Below are 13526 nucleotides of genomic sequence, written 5' to 3'. Positions count from 1 at the left end.
CGCCACCTAATGAGCGGAGGGACGGGAGAGAGGCTCTAAATATTGACAGCAAATATTTGAGTCAAGGGTAGAGGAGTCCCCCAGCTCATAGGTGTGTGCTCAGACACACACACACACACACACACACACACACACACACACACACACACTCCAGAATCACAGCTTCATGTTTTTATCAGCAACTGTACAGATGTGTTCAAGTCTGAAAGAAACTGGCTTTTGCTTCACACACACACAGTCCTGAGTGTGTGTGTGTGCCTGTGTGTGTGTGTGTGTGTGTGTGTGTGTGTGTGTGTGTGTGTGTGTGTGTGTGTGTGTTAGCTACAGATAATTTCTAACTGGTTTAATTTCTGTTGCACACACAGGCCTCTTGCATGTTGTGTGTTCGTGCGACGCGGTCGTGTGTCACTCATCTTCATTCCGAGAGCAAACACAGACGTGACCTTTGTCTGCGTCTGTCTCGCGTCACAGACACACTGAGGCAGAAGAGCTCAAGTTAATTTGGACACTTTTCATGGTGGAGTAAAGAGAGCGTCCACTCTTTGGCCTCTTCGTCCTCACAGACTGTTTTGTCTCCATGGCTGAGCAGCAACAGGTGATCAGAGTTCCCCCCCTGCTGGACAAAATCAGGAACTGTGCCTTCTTTCCTGGCTCCCTCAGGCCAATAAGCAGAAATGAAATATTTCTTATAGATATTTATAGATATATAGATATTTATACATAGATATTTATCTGAGTACTGACAGAAATGATACCTTAAAGGTACTTTTACTTTTGAGTATTCATTTTGTGCCACTTGAACTCTTTCTTTTGCAGCATGGAGTCCAACCTTGTACTTATTTTACAAATTTTTAAATCCGTGGTACTTCAATAACTGAAATACCATTGATTAAAGTACCAGCAGCAAATAAAATACTCAACCTCACCTCCAGTTTCTTAAAGGTCCAGTGTGTAAGATTAAGGTGAAAGAAACTGAATATAAATTAATCCTAGTGATGTTTTCACTGGTGTGTTTCATCTGAATTGTACCAATTGTTGTTTTCTTTACCTTAGAATGAGCCCTTTATATTTAAATACTTTATATTAAAATATTTTATATATAAATATTTTATATTTACTCTACAGAGACCGCCATTTGTATTTTACAGTCGTCCAAACTGGACAAACGAAACCATTTGAGTTTTTATAACTGAAGGCTTCCACGGATTCTCTGTCATGTTTGGAAGACGAGGGGTGTTCAGCTGCAACATGCAACATCCCCACTAGATGTCACTAGATTCTACACACTGAACCTTTAAAGTCAGGAGCAGCTACAGCAATATGTTTCTGCTTACACTTATATAACAGCGGAAACTACAAATACTTTGAATTTAACTTAACTTGTCAATTTAAGCTTTTGAGTGTTAAGCTGTGTATTTCACTGTTTCTCACTGTAGCTACTTCAGTCGACTACATTATTAGTTCATGAGTCCTGTCAGGAATTTAAGGATTTAGATCGAGACACGTTTCCTCTGAGCAGATCTATGAAGTGATTGAATTTTATTTGATATTTTATCCGACTTTAATATTGATGTATGTTGATTTCCACGTGTTGATCTTTGTAACAGATGTAATTGAAATTATATTGAAGCTATAAGACAACAGAGTCTCAGTACATGCTGTTTAATAGCATTTTCAAAATCCCAAAACAAACCAACTAACAAACGATGTCGATTAAAGCTGCGGATTCGAATGGATTCGATTCAAACATTGAGCACAAGGTGTTGTTTCTACTTCACCAGCTGCTCTGAACTGACCTCTCTGTGTTTGTCATCCAGGTCAGGAGCTGATTAACAGAGTGCATGTGGGTTTTTCCAGCCGCAGTAAATGTCACTGTGTTTTATCCACAGTTTGTCAATGACACACAACAGAGTTAAAGCTAAAAACAATCAGTGGTGTTTAAAAGTTCAATCATCTTATTCACAAAGTGTTGAATTAACCAAGAATGAACCTTTTCTCTCTTCATATTTACTCTGTTGTTATCACCTCCACCGAAGAGGTTATGTTGGTTTGATCTGTTTGTTTGTAGGATTACACAAAAACTACTCAACAGATTTGCTTGACACAGGAAGGAAGAGACGTAGGCCAAGAAAGAACCTGTCACATTCTGGTGAGGATCCTAACAAAGGGATGGATCCAAGAACTATTCTTCACTTTCTTCCACACTGTAAATGTTTACCAACTCTCCAGGGAATCAAACAAACAAACAAAAACATTCAGACCGTTAGCTTCCAGATGTGAGATAAAACAACATCCTGTTTGCATGGTTGACATATTGAAAATTGGACTATAATATTTTAGAGAAACAGAGAATTATCATTATTATAAAGTTAACAGCACATACTCAGAGCACATATAGAGCAGTGACAAACAGCTGTACTGTTTGTATGTACATGTACAATAACTCCAATTAGTATTTAAATCACTTAATTTACAAGAGAACAAATCTTACTGTTGTTATTATCATTATGGTTTATTGATGTTTTTATTATATGTATTATTATTATTATCATGATAATTGTTGTTTTTATTATTGATGTTATAGTTATTATCATGATCATGGTTGTTTTTGTTATATTTATTATTATTTATATTATTATTAGGATTGTTATCATTTCATAATTATTATTATCATGATGAGGATCGTAATATTTATTGTTATTTATATTATGATTATGATCATAATTGTTAACTGTATGATTCTGTTTATTATTGTTATGATTATGGTTGTGTTTATTATAAATATTATTATTTTATATGAGTATTATGATTTGTATCATGCTTATAATTATAATGATGATCATGATTGTTATATTTATGATTATGTTTATTATGATTGTTTTGATTATATTTATTATCATTATTGGAGGAGGAGGAGGAGGGGGGGGGGGTGTAGAGAGGAGGCCGGTGACGTCAGAGGTCAGCTGACTGGTTTGTTTTGCTGGCTCGAGCTCGCTGGGGATAAAAACAGACGGAGGAAGACGCGTCGACAGCAACAGATCCTGCGTCAGTTCGTCTGTGGATCCACAGACCGTCGGTCCGTCTGCAGACAGCCAGCTGAACACACACAGACACACACACACACACACACACTCATCTTTCCACCGAGAGATCCGCGGGGAGAGGAGCTGCCTGCTCGGGCTTTTGACGCAGCGATGCCTTCAGAGAAAACCTTCAAACAAAGAAGGACGTACGGTACGTGTGTGTCTGTGTGTGTGTGTCTGTGTGTGTCTGTGTTCGTGTTGTTATCATCCCGGGGCAGAGATTAGCCTTCAATGCTAACGATCAGTTTCATAAACACTGTGTTATCTAACGAGCTGAGGTCACGATGAGAAGAACGAGCTCAGGTCTGAGCAGCCGCCACTTCACGTTCAAGGAAAAACACAGAAGCACTTCGTTAAATCCTCCATGTGTTAGTTTGCATAAAGGAAAGAAAAGAAATATATATGTGTGTGTGTGTGTGTGTGTTTGCTGCAGGCCTCCCCCCTCTCTCCCTCCCTCCCTCCCTCTCTCTCTCTCTCTGGGTGAGCGAGTGTTTATTTGCATCAGAAAAACAAAGTGGTGTTGAAACGCAGGGAGGAGAGGAGCTGCAGGATTGGGGGATGGGACAGCTTGTGTTGGAGTTTAGAAACGGGGGCACAGTTAAAAGTGCAGGTGGAGACTTCGGTCCTTTGTTTCCTCGTGTTTTTCAAAGTGTTCAGGCCTCAGGGCTCGATCTGTTTCGCTTTTGTTTCTGCACAAGTGTTTCAGGAAACATCACGACTTCGGTGCCCTCTTCAGAAACAAACAGGGTTTTTCACACCACAGTCCTTGTTTCTCTCTCTCTCTGCTCATACGTTGGTCTTCGGGTGTTTTGTGTCATGCACCTCGAACACAGATGAGAACACGTTCCTCTGTCTCCAGCTCTGGAAATACATTTCCCAGTATGACTAACACAACTCCCACTTCCGCCTCGTCACGTTATTGGTCCACACTCACACGAGCTGTGCACGTGCAGCTGGGAAACACTGAGTCACGTGCGTCACTGACCTGAACATGTCTTTAAAAAAAAAAAAGTTTTTACTGGAGTGAACTCACATATTACACAGAAAAACACAAAGTTTGGAAACTATCCTCATCACTTTTCATGTTATCATGAGGGGCGGATACTGATATTTGTGAGTAATATATTATAATAATAATTCATTATGAATAAAACAACAAAAAAGAAATACAACCACATTATAGAGCGTCAATTAAGATCACATCTCTGGTACCTACATTTTGGCATCAACTTTAGTTCAACTAACCACAAATAAAAAGAAAACACACACACCAATTAGATAAATATATGTAAATTGAAAATAAATATATTTTTATCTAAAATGTTAAGATAAGAGGTAGCGTAGAGGAACGTAAAAATGGACACGGCAGCACAAGGAAGTAGTGAGAAATACAATTAAGAATATACACAGAATCCAGATAAATAAGACAAAAGCTGTTTCAAACGATGCACATCTTCTCCGCCCAGTTTATTCTGTAAAATAAAACCTGCAAACTGAAATATCTGTGAAAGGCTCACATTCCTCACCATCTGATTTTCATCTCTAGTTTTGATCTGCCCTCTGTGTCTTTGCCTCGTTTAATCGTGATTATCTGGTTTCATGTGTTTCACGGTGTTGGTGACAGTCTCCTGTGTGAATCGCCTGATTTGAACCTGAGTTCCGCCTGTGAAACTGTTAAAGTCACATATTTGCAGGTCATCGGATCATTTAGGAAATCACACAGAATCTTCCAGTTGAGTCAGGTCCTCTTAACTTATTCCTGTATGATGACAGAAGGGAAACCCACGTGGTTTTAGGTCAACTTGCTTCCCATTTTTTCTGTCTTCCCTTTGACTCAAAGGTTGTTTGTTGGCCTGGTCATGAGAGACAGAGAAGATGCACTGAGCGTCTCTGTTCCTCTGCAGTCAACTCATCCTGAATGTAATGCAATCACGGAACTCTGTCCTACATTTCCCCACGTTCAGTATGAAAATGGCCCCGTCAGGAAGATAAACATTTGTCCCCTGGAAGCAGCGTGTAATGAGTTGATTGAATCGGATCCTCTGACAGTGGGCACACAGGCTGTGTTCTCAGGATAACACACAGGACCCAGTGACAGACAGAGAACAGTGTTCCGCTTTAATCTGCTCTTGAGAAAATCTGCCCTCATCTTTTTCGTTTTAGTAAAAGTCCCTTAAATTCAATCAAGTCTTTCAGCTAAGGCCACATTATGTTGCGGCAGCCACACATTACAGGTTTGTTTCCTGTTTGTTGTCGTACAGTGGCTGAAAAAGCCAACGCCCCTATGAGGCCACACTTAAACTCACTAGATCCAGATTCTAACTGGCAGACAATCATAAATCTATGTATGCCTGATTTATTATTATTCTTTTTTATCTCACGATGTTAAAGAAAGTGGAACAAGTCCTTGATCCACCCCCCCCCGATCTAGATCTGCTGTACCAAAGTTTTATGAGCTCTTCGTTAAGCCACGCCCCACCGCTACGGAGAATTGAATATGATATTGAATCTGTTGAGTAGTTTTTGTACAATCCTGCTAAAAAAAACTCAAACAGCAGAGGAAAACATAATCTCCCCGACAGACACAGGTTTTGTCCATTTTCACCACGAGACATTGTTGTTGTTGTCGGTTCAAAGTGCAGTGAGACAAAGGTGTTATCTGTTGTGTGTCTTCTCCCGGTCGCAAATCACTTAGAATGGGGTTAAGCCTCACGGAGGAGGAGCCTGTTTGTCTGAGGTCACTGATGAACAAGTGAACATCTCATCAACATGCGACCCGAGAGTCATCACAGAGGAAACAACTTTCTACTGACGTTTAAAAATACAAAGACCGAGAAGTTTGTGGATTTGCTTTGTCGACGTTGTGTGATCTTCCGTAATGAGCCGGTGTGTAAATGTTAGTTTCATCTCTGACATGCAGGTGCGGTGTGTGTTCAACGAGTCTGTTTGTTTGCGAGGGATTCGAACCTGCAAACACACACACCTGTGAGCAAATGTTGTGAGGATCAGCGTTTTTAATGAGCTTATCGTCAACCAGATGGATTTTGATCCTCGATAACAAGGCCCCACATTAGCTTATTCATATTTACATGAAACCAAGTCACATGACGCACCCACGTCTCACAATTATGGCAACAAGAACGGTAAAAAAAAAAAAAGTCGCTGTTATGGTCACATGTTCAACCTGCTGCTTTTACTGCTCGTATAATGTAATGGAAAAAAGATTTTAATTTACATCGGACAGAAACGAGTACTTCAGATATTTCTTCCTGGTTTGTTTCACCGGAGTCTTTGTGACTGAGATGACATTCACCAGTGAAGAAGGTTCCAGTGTTATAAAAACAGTTTCTTAGCTTTATCCTTTACACGCTCTTTTGTGAACACAGAGAAAGTTCTTTTACTCTTCGCTGTAGAGAAACACGTATTGATTTTTTTCTGTTTGCATCTGTGACCACTTTGACCTCCTTTGTGTTTTGTCAGCTGATTCTCTTGACGTTCTAAATCTGTCCGTCAGGCCCTCACACTTCATCTCCATTAACGTGTCTTTGTCTCTGTGCCCCGCAGAACAGAGAGTAGAAGATGTCCGACTGATCCGGGAGCAGCACCCTAACAAGATCCCTGTGAGTTGAAACACACACACACACACACACACACACACACACACTCAGACAGGAGAACAACCTCTGAGCAGACATTAAAAGCAGAAATCTATCAGCGTGATGTGCACAACGCAGGAAGAAGAAAAAAAACATGAACGGAACGGAAAATGTTACCACACGTTTCCTGGTTCTACTTTTCATGTGAGGTGTCATTCTGGTGCATCTGATATGCAAAGGCTTTCTATTATCATTTAATAGTTTATCTTTGGTAAATAGTCTCAGCAGCAGCCTTTTCTGTCCGTTCCTTTGAGGAGCGGGTGTGACTGTGTCTGCCGCTCGGTCGCCGTCCTGTGGCTCCTAGCAACAGCAGACGACAAACAAACCGCGCACCTCGAGTTTCACCTGCTGGTTTCATCATTTTCAGATCGAGTATCACAGCGGCAGCCTCCCATCTGCCGCCCCATGTGACGCCGCGTCTCATCTTAAAAGCTGCGTGTGTGTTTTCTCTGTTTGCTCTTCTGAGGTTGAGATAGAAGCTGCCATGTCATGGTTAAGTGTTGAGACCAGAGGCAGATGTGCTGCGTCACTGTAACGTTACTCCGTGCAGACAGCCTCAGAGGAGCCTGTGGGGGGGGGGGGAGGGGGAGGAGGAGGAGGAGGAGCAGAGGACTGACTGATGAAAGCTCTCAGAGCGAGCAGGCAACATTTTACCGTGTCTGATGTCGTTCATCCAGACCCAAGGGCAACTGCTGAAATTATTTTTTTATTTTGTCATTATTGTTATTTTAACAATTAAACGCTGTAACAAATCCACAAAACTCTGTTCAGAGTTCTTCATATTTTAAAAGTTTTCTGCTGCTCAGGGACTGAAGGAGGAGACTTTCTCCACGTTCACACTCACTCAAACATGAAGTAAACTTTTCAAGCTGCTGGTTTAAAGATGAATAAAAGCTGCATTGTGTTTCTTTAAGATTCACAAGGACGAGTCAGTGAGGCAGATGTCTCTCTTCTATTTTTACCACATCATCTGATATGTGTGCTGCTTCATCTCCCTGCCGCGTCTCTGACACTGGGTCTCAGCTGTCAGCTCTGAGAACAGAATAAAAAAAGGAGAATAGAGCAGGAACCGTTGATGGATTGATGGTGTGCATCCTGCAGGTGATCATCGAGCGGTATAAAGGAGAAAAGCAGCTTCCCATCCTGGACAAGACCAAGTTCCTGGTGCCGGACCACGTCAACATGAGCGAACTCATCAAGATCATCAGGTGAAACTCAACGTACCTCCACCGGTCTCCTTTTTTTTTTTTTTCCTTCTTGTTTTCTTACTTTCATCCTTTCTCCAGTTTCTTCTCCTCTTTCACCCCCATTTCATGTCTCTCTTCCTTTCTTATTTATCTTCTCTTTCCTTTCTTTACTTTTTGACGTTGACGCTTTCCTCTCCTTTTTTCTCATCTCATCCCAGCCTCTCTCTCTTCCTTTCATATATTGATATCATCTAATTTCCTGTCCTCCTCTTTCCCTTAATTCCTTTTCCTCCGTTTGATTCTCTCTCCCCTCTTCTTTTTTCTAGTTCTTAAACTTCTGTTGCCTACTGAACTGTATTTTTTTTTTTAAATCTTTTCTTAACTCTTAATTCCTTTCCTGCCCTGTCGTCACCACTTTACCCATTCCATTATTTTATATTCTTTCCTTTCCTTGTTGTTCTCCTCTCCTCACCTATGTCATGTCTTTCCTTCCCCACCAGGAGGCGCCTCCAGCTGAACTCAAACCAGGCTTTCTTCCTGCTGGTGAACGGCCACAGCATGGTGTCCGTGTCGGCTGCCATCGCCGAGGTGTACGAGCGGGAGCGGGACCAAGACGGCTTCCTGTACATGGTGTACGCCTCCCAGGAGACCTTCGGCTCCGTCGCGACCACCCAGTGAACCGCCTCCCATCTTCTTCCGCCTGGCCGGCAATTGGACAATTGTAGTTTTTAGCCCCACCCCCGTGTCTCTTACTCACACGTTTATAGTCTCGACTGTAAGATTTAAAACACAAACGACTAAATCTAAGTACAGCGTCTGATCTTTCCTGCAGCGAGCAGATCAACTGGTTGTTAACCTCAGCAGCGTTTAAGCCACAAGGGTTGAACAGAGCAGGAGAATTAAAGGAGACATATGATGCTGTTTCAGTTTCAGACAAAAGTTTGTTGAGGGACAGGAAGCTCCTCTCCGGCAGAAAACACAGAAGCTCCTGAAACATCTCGTCGGTCGCTCAGGCGATGCTTCCCGGGGGGGGATCGTGATGTCACTATAACGGCCAGCATCTGCATAACACATCTGTCGCCGAGCCCCTTCGAGGCAGCACGTGGTGCGAACCGCACAGTGATGTGAGCTCGGCTTTACACAGACAGGAGCTGAAACCGAGTGTTGGTGTCAGAAGCTGAAGAGAGGAGCTGCAGCAGTATGTGTCTGAGCAGAATATGTCTCCTTTAAGTAGAGCAGCCCTCGAGTCCCACCGTGACTCAGGCCGATCAAGTCTTTTACTGTGTCTCTGCTTCTGTATCGTCTCCTCTGGTGACTCCTGTGCTGCCTGTTGACGGCAGTTCTCCTCAGTGTTATGTGTGTGTGTGTGCACATATTTATGTTAATGTACAGTGGGGGGGGGGGGCATAGGTTTGGCTTTTAAAGTAGTGATGTTACATAAAGTACAGGGGGCCCCACCACTTGTCTAAACATACGTTAGCCAATGAACAAAGCTGAATGTTGTCGGAGACGGGGCAGCAGAGAACGCTTTGTGGATTCAAGTTGTTTTTAATGAAGCTTTTTTTTATCGCAGTCTGAGGTTAAAGTGTTTTGGGAGTTGTAGGCTTTTATTTTGCCAGGGAGAAACCCCCGTTCTTCGAAGCTTCTGCCGACGTGTGTCTCGTCACATTCCCTGCACGGTCCTGCTTCGGTGTTTTTATCCCTCCCTGCCTTGTAGCCGGAAGAAGAAGCGTGTTCTTAACGGTAACGCAAAAAAAAAAAAAAAAAAAAGGTTTAATAGGAAACTGCTTTGCTCTTGAAACTGACGATTGTAGTTTGCAAAGAAAATAAAGGCCTTGGTGTACAGATGACTATAACTCTGGATATTAAACGGGTTCTGCTGCGAGTGTAACCAAGTTGAGTTTGGACCCACTACAAGGAGCATGGTCTGATTGCATGTTTGAATGGAGGATGATGGTGTTTCTGTAAATGCTGATGAGGGGAGGGGGTTCACATCACATTATCGTTTCTTCACGTAATCAGAAATGTGACCTATGAAAGGAGGAAGGTCTTGAAACCCTGGGCAGGTTGACGAGCGTCGTGTCTGACCGTCCATTGTTCTTTTTTCTTTCCGGCCCTTTGACCTGCAGGTTTGACGTTGTTGTTCTGATCCTTCCACCGGCCCAGTGGGTTTTTAAGGGCTGCACTCTATAGAAAAAAAAAACATTTTAAATATCCTGTTGGTCTATAGTTTGTTCCTTCAGTCGTTTTCTGTGCTTCTCCTCCTCCTTCTGTTTTTTTTTAAGAGATCTGATGTTTAGCTGCTTTTATATTGCAGTATTTTATCGTTTTCTTTTTTTTTTTTTAATTTAATGTGGTTTTCATGTCTTCGCTGTCTCCAGTTTCGTGAAGGTGACTTTCTTCCTGACAAGTGAAAGCCACCGTGTGTTTGTAACGGAGGGTGGGAGCGACCCTCCGTTTCGCACACGTCCACAAACAGCAATATCACACAGCCTACTATTATGTATTTATGTTGGTATTTTGTAAACAATAAAAGACAGGAAAAAAAAGAATAATTGAGCGTTTCCTGTTTTATTCTCTCTGCAGATTGGATATAATCATATCAATACTAGAATGAACCTGCCAACACTTAAATTCAATCAAGCTTCACTTAATTACACGCAGATATCATATCACTGAATATGCCTGATTTATTTCATCGAGAGCAATTAATTATTCTCTGAGAAATCAAAAAACATCACATTAAGAAAGTGGAAATAAATGTCCCTATTGTCCCAATCTGTAGTGGGTTCTTCTCTCTTTTCATCAGTTCTTATGAAAATATGTTGGGTATATTTTGTGTGGTCCTGCCAACAAACATAAAATAAAGGTAATACGTTTTTGATCTGCAAACAGAGATTATCCTTTTTCTGGAAAATGCCCACTGTGACATATTTAATATTATATTTAATATATTATTGTTATTTTGTCTGACTGACTCCAACATAAATTCTACTATACAATATCTTCCTTTTTGATTAAAAAGTTCCATTTCAATCAACTATCAAGTTGGTTGTCTGTTCATTTCAATGATTTACTTACATCAGCCCAAAACAGTCACGTCAGTCACGCAGGTATCCAATCTGCACGCGTCATCTGGAAACCTGCAGGTCAGAGTCACGTAGAAAAGACTTTTCAATCAATTACAGCAGTTAAATGTTGATTGATTCCGAATTTAAAATTAATTAAAGTTAATTAAACAAAACAAGACTAGATGTGTAACTAAGTGGATGGTCACACACACACACACACACACACACACACACACACACACACACACACACACAACAGAGACATTTTCCATGTGCTTGTGAAGAATATTGTTAAATTCTTCATGGTTTGAATTCTTAGTTAAGTTAAAGTTAATAAATAAACAACATGGACGACGTGATGAAAGGCAGAAACAGAAAATATTTTATTATTCAAATGTTTTTTTCCCTCAAACTTCAGATAAAGTTGTAAAACACACAAAACAATAAAAAAAAAAAAAAATCTGTCCAACAAACAAACTGGATTTTTTTATAAACTGTTTTAAAAACGTAAACTTCAAAAGCAAGTTTTACTAAAGACGAAGCAACACGCCGCAGCGCCACGCCCCCAGGCTTTACTGACAGGTGGAGAAATGCTGCAGCTCTTTGTAAAAAAGTTTTCTTTGGTACAAAAAGTAACAATATGAAAGTTTAAGGCACTTTTCTCTGTCTTTGTGACTGCTGACAAACACGTGCTTCTAATGCAGCACTGCTGAAATTTAAATAGACGCAATGGTTGATTCTGAGCCAGAACCCGATGACACAACACAAAAGCACATTGTCTAAGTTACACAAACTGATTGTTCACTATTTACTCTCTTAAATAAACGTCCCGTGTGGCTCCAGGGGGACAGATTTAGTTTCATCTGAAGGACCGGCTGTCCTCGTGTCTATAAAACTCTGGGTCCTGCCCAGCAACTCACTCACAGCCCCACACTTCAACCCACTGTGAGATCTTTTCAAACGAGCGCTCCTGGTTTGAATCTGACGCGAAGACTGTACACGTCAACTACAAGAAGACGCAGCTCCATCACGTCCGGAGCGAGAGAGAACAAGCTGAGCGTTAACGTCAGCTCAGCTCAACTGGAAGAAAATTGGCACTTCTGAAATGTTTATCCGCCTCGAAACGCCACAGGAACACTGGTGTCAACTGAAGATGCAACCGCAGACTGAAGATGATTCATTTAGAGACGCGACAGGAGAGGAGAGGTGGCGAGGAGGAGCTGCAGATCACCCACAGCTGAAGGAGTGACATGGACGAGGAGGTGCAGCCTCCGTGTCTCCACACGCTTCAACACGGACGTCTGCACTGAGGCCACATACTTCACATATCTGTGTGTGTTTGCAGATAAGAAAACCTTATTGTGCAGAGAAAACAGTGCAGAAAAGATTTCTGTTTATATATTGACATAAAAAATAGATTTTCTCTATGTTTGGTTGTTTTTGTGTAACTGTAAAAGCCCCACTTGCATTTCTTTGTCATAAGGGTTTGATAACAACATCTTTGGAATCACTGAGATTTTTTTTCACATATAAATACCAACATTTCTTATCACTAATTTCAGCATTGGCTTCAAAACAAATCCTTATTTTACTGTTTGACTTCTTGCACTAACTCACACCGCGTGCAGCGTGGCATTGGGACACATGACGTCCGTGAATAACTCAGAGAATCGAACCCGATCACACGACGTACGAAAGAATCCAGGTTTTAAAACTGAGTTGTCACCGGTGGATTAAATCTGACGCTTCACAGATTCTGACAAACAGTATATCCACAGTATCATTATAAGATCATGAAGTGATTAAACTGAGTTTTGTGATTCGGGACCAGTTGAAATGAGTTCACCGTGTTCGCAGGACGTCATCAGGAAGCTGGGGAGCCGAGCCTTCGGTTTGTAAAGCACAGATGCTCAGTGATCAAGCTGAGACTCTCTCTGGTGAAGCCTCACTACAGCTAACATGTCTGATTGTCTGTTTCCTCTGTGGATGAGTCAGAGTTAAGTCTCTGAAATGAAGCGTGGCAGAGTTTACAAATCCCACCTCTCCTTGGGACTTTTGTATCTGAGGAGATCTGAGGGGGGGGGGGGTCAGAAGTAATCCCATTACAAAGGCTCCATCCTGGTCTCATGGCTCTTCTCTGCTGCAGAAGAATTAAAAAGGATAACAGAGGTCTCTGCCGTCAGTCAGCCGCTGCCTCGCTGCTCCCGGACGCAGGCTGTCGACGTGCACGTCCCTTTTTTTTTTTTCTGCCTCAGCAGGAACACGAGGTACAGTTGTGTCAGGAGGACGACAGTTCAGATCCTAACTGCTGGTTAGTCCCCCGAGTCCTTACTGTCAGAGCGAGGAGTGTACTTCAGCCGAAAAGTCCCTGAGAAACAAGACACAGAGAGTCAGGGGCTGCGGTGAAGCTTTGCATCAGACGATGTTTCAGTTTCTAATCCTGCTGCTGAAACTTCAGAAATATAAACACAGTAAATAACAAGGATGACACTCATCAACAGTTAAACTCAATTTAACTGAACCACATTA

The 13526-nt window shown here is 41.8% G+C and overlaps 2 protein-coding genes across 3 annotated transcripts in view; one reads left to right on the top strand and one right to left on the bottom strand.

The window, feature by feature from the left end:
- The first annotated feature begins 2904 nt into the window (after positions 1 to 2904).
- map1lc3b (microtubule-associated protein 1 light chain 3 beta) lies at positions 2905 to 10481 on the top strand. Its single transcript, XM_069528786.1, has 4 exons — positions 2905 to 3234; positions 6648 to 6703; positions 7841 to 7947; positions 8427 to 10481. Exons 1-4 carry the CDS (start codon positions 3195 to 3197, stop codon positions 8602 to 8604), a joined length of 381 nt encoding a protein of 126 aa, XP_069384887.1. The 5' UTR covers positions 2905 to 3194; the 3' UTR covers positions 8605 to 10481.
- Positions 9498 to 13526, bottom strand: part of zcchc14 (zinc finger, CCHC domain containing 14) — a 21938-nt gene continuing 17909 nt past the window's right edge. For both annotated transcript variants that reach the window (XM_069528783.1, XM_069528784.1), the window contains exon 14: positions 9498 to 13365. In XM_069528783.1, coding sequence (XP_069384884.1) covers positions 13310 to 13365 — 56 coding nt within the window. In that variant the 3' untranslated portion in view covers positions 9498 to 13309. The remainder of the gene's footprint in view (positions 13366 to 13526) is intronic.

Source organism: Paralichthys olivaceus, chromosome 7, assembly GCF_024713975.1.
Source record: "Paralichthys olivaceus isolate ysfri-2021 chromosome 7, ASM2471397v2, whole genome shotgun sequence".
In the NCBI taxonomy this organism is placed as follows: Eukaryota; Metazoa; Chordata; class Actinopteri; order Pleuronectiformes; family Paralichthyidae; genus Paralichthys; species Paralichthys olivaceus.
Note: the sequence above shows the minus strand (reverse complement) of the source record. Positions and strands in the feature narration are given on the sequence as shown.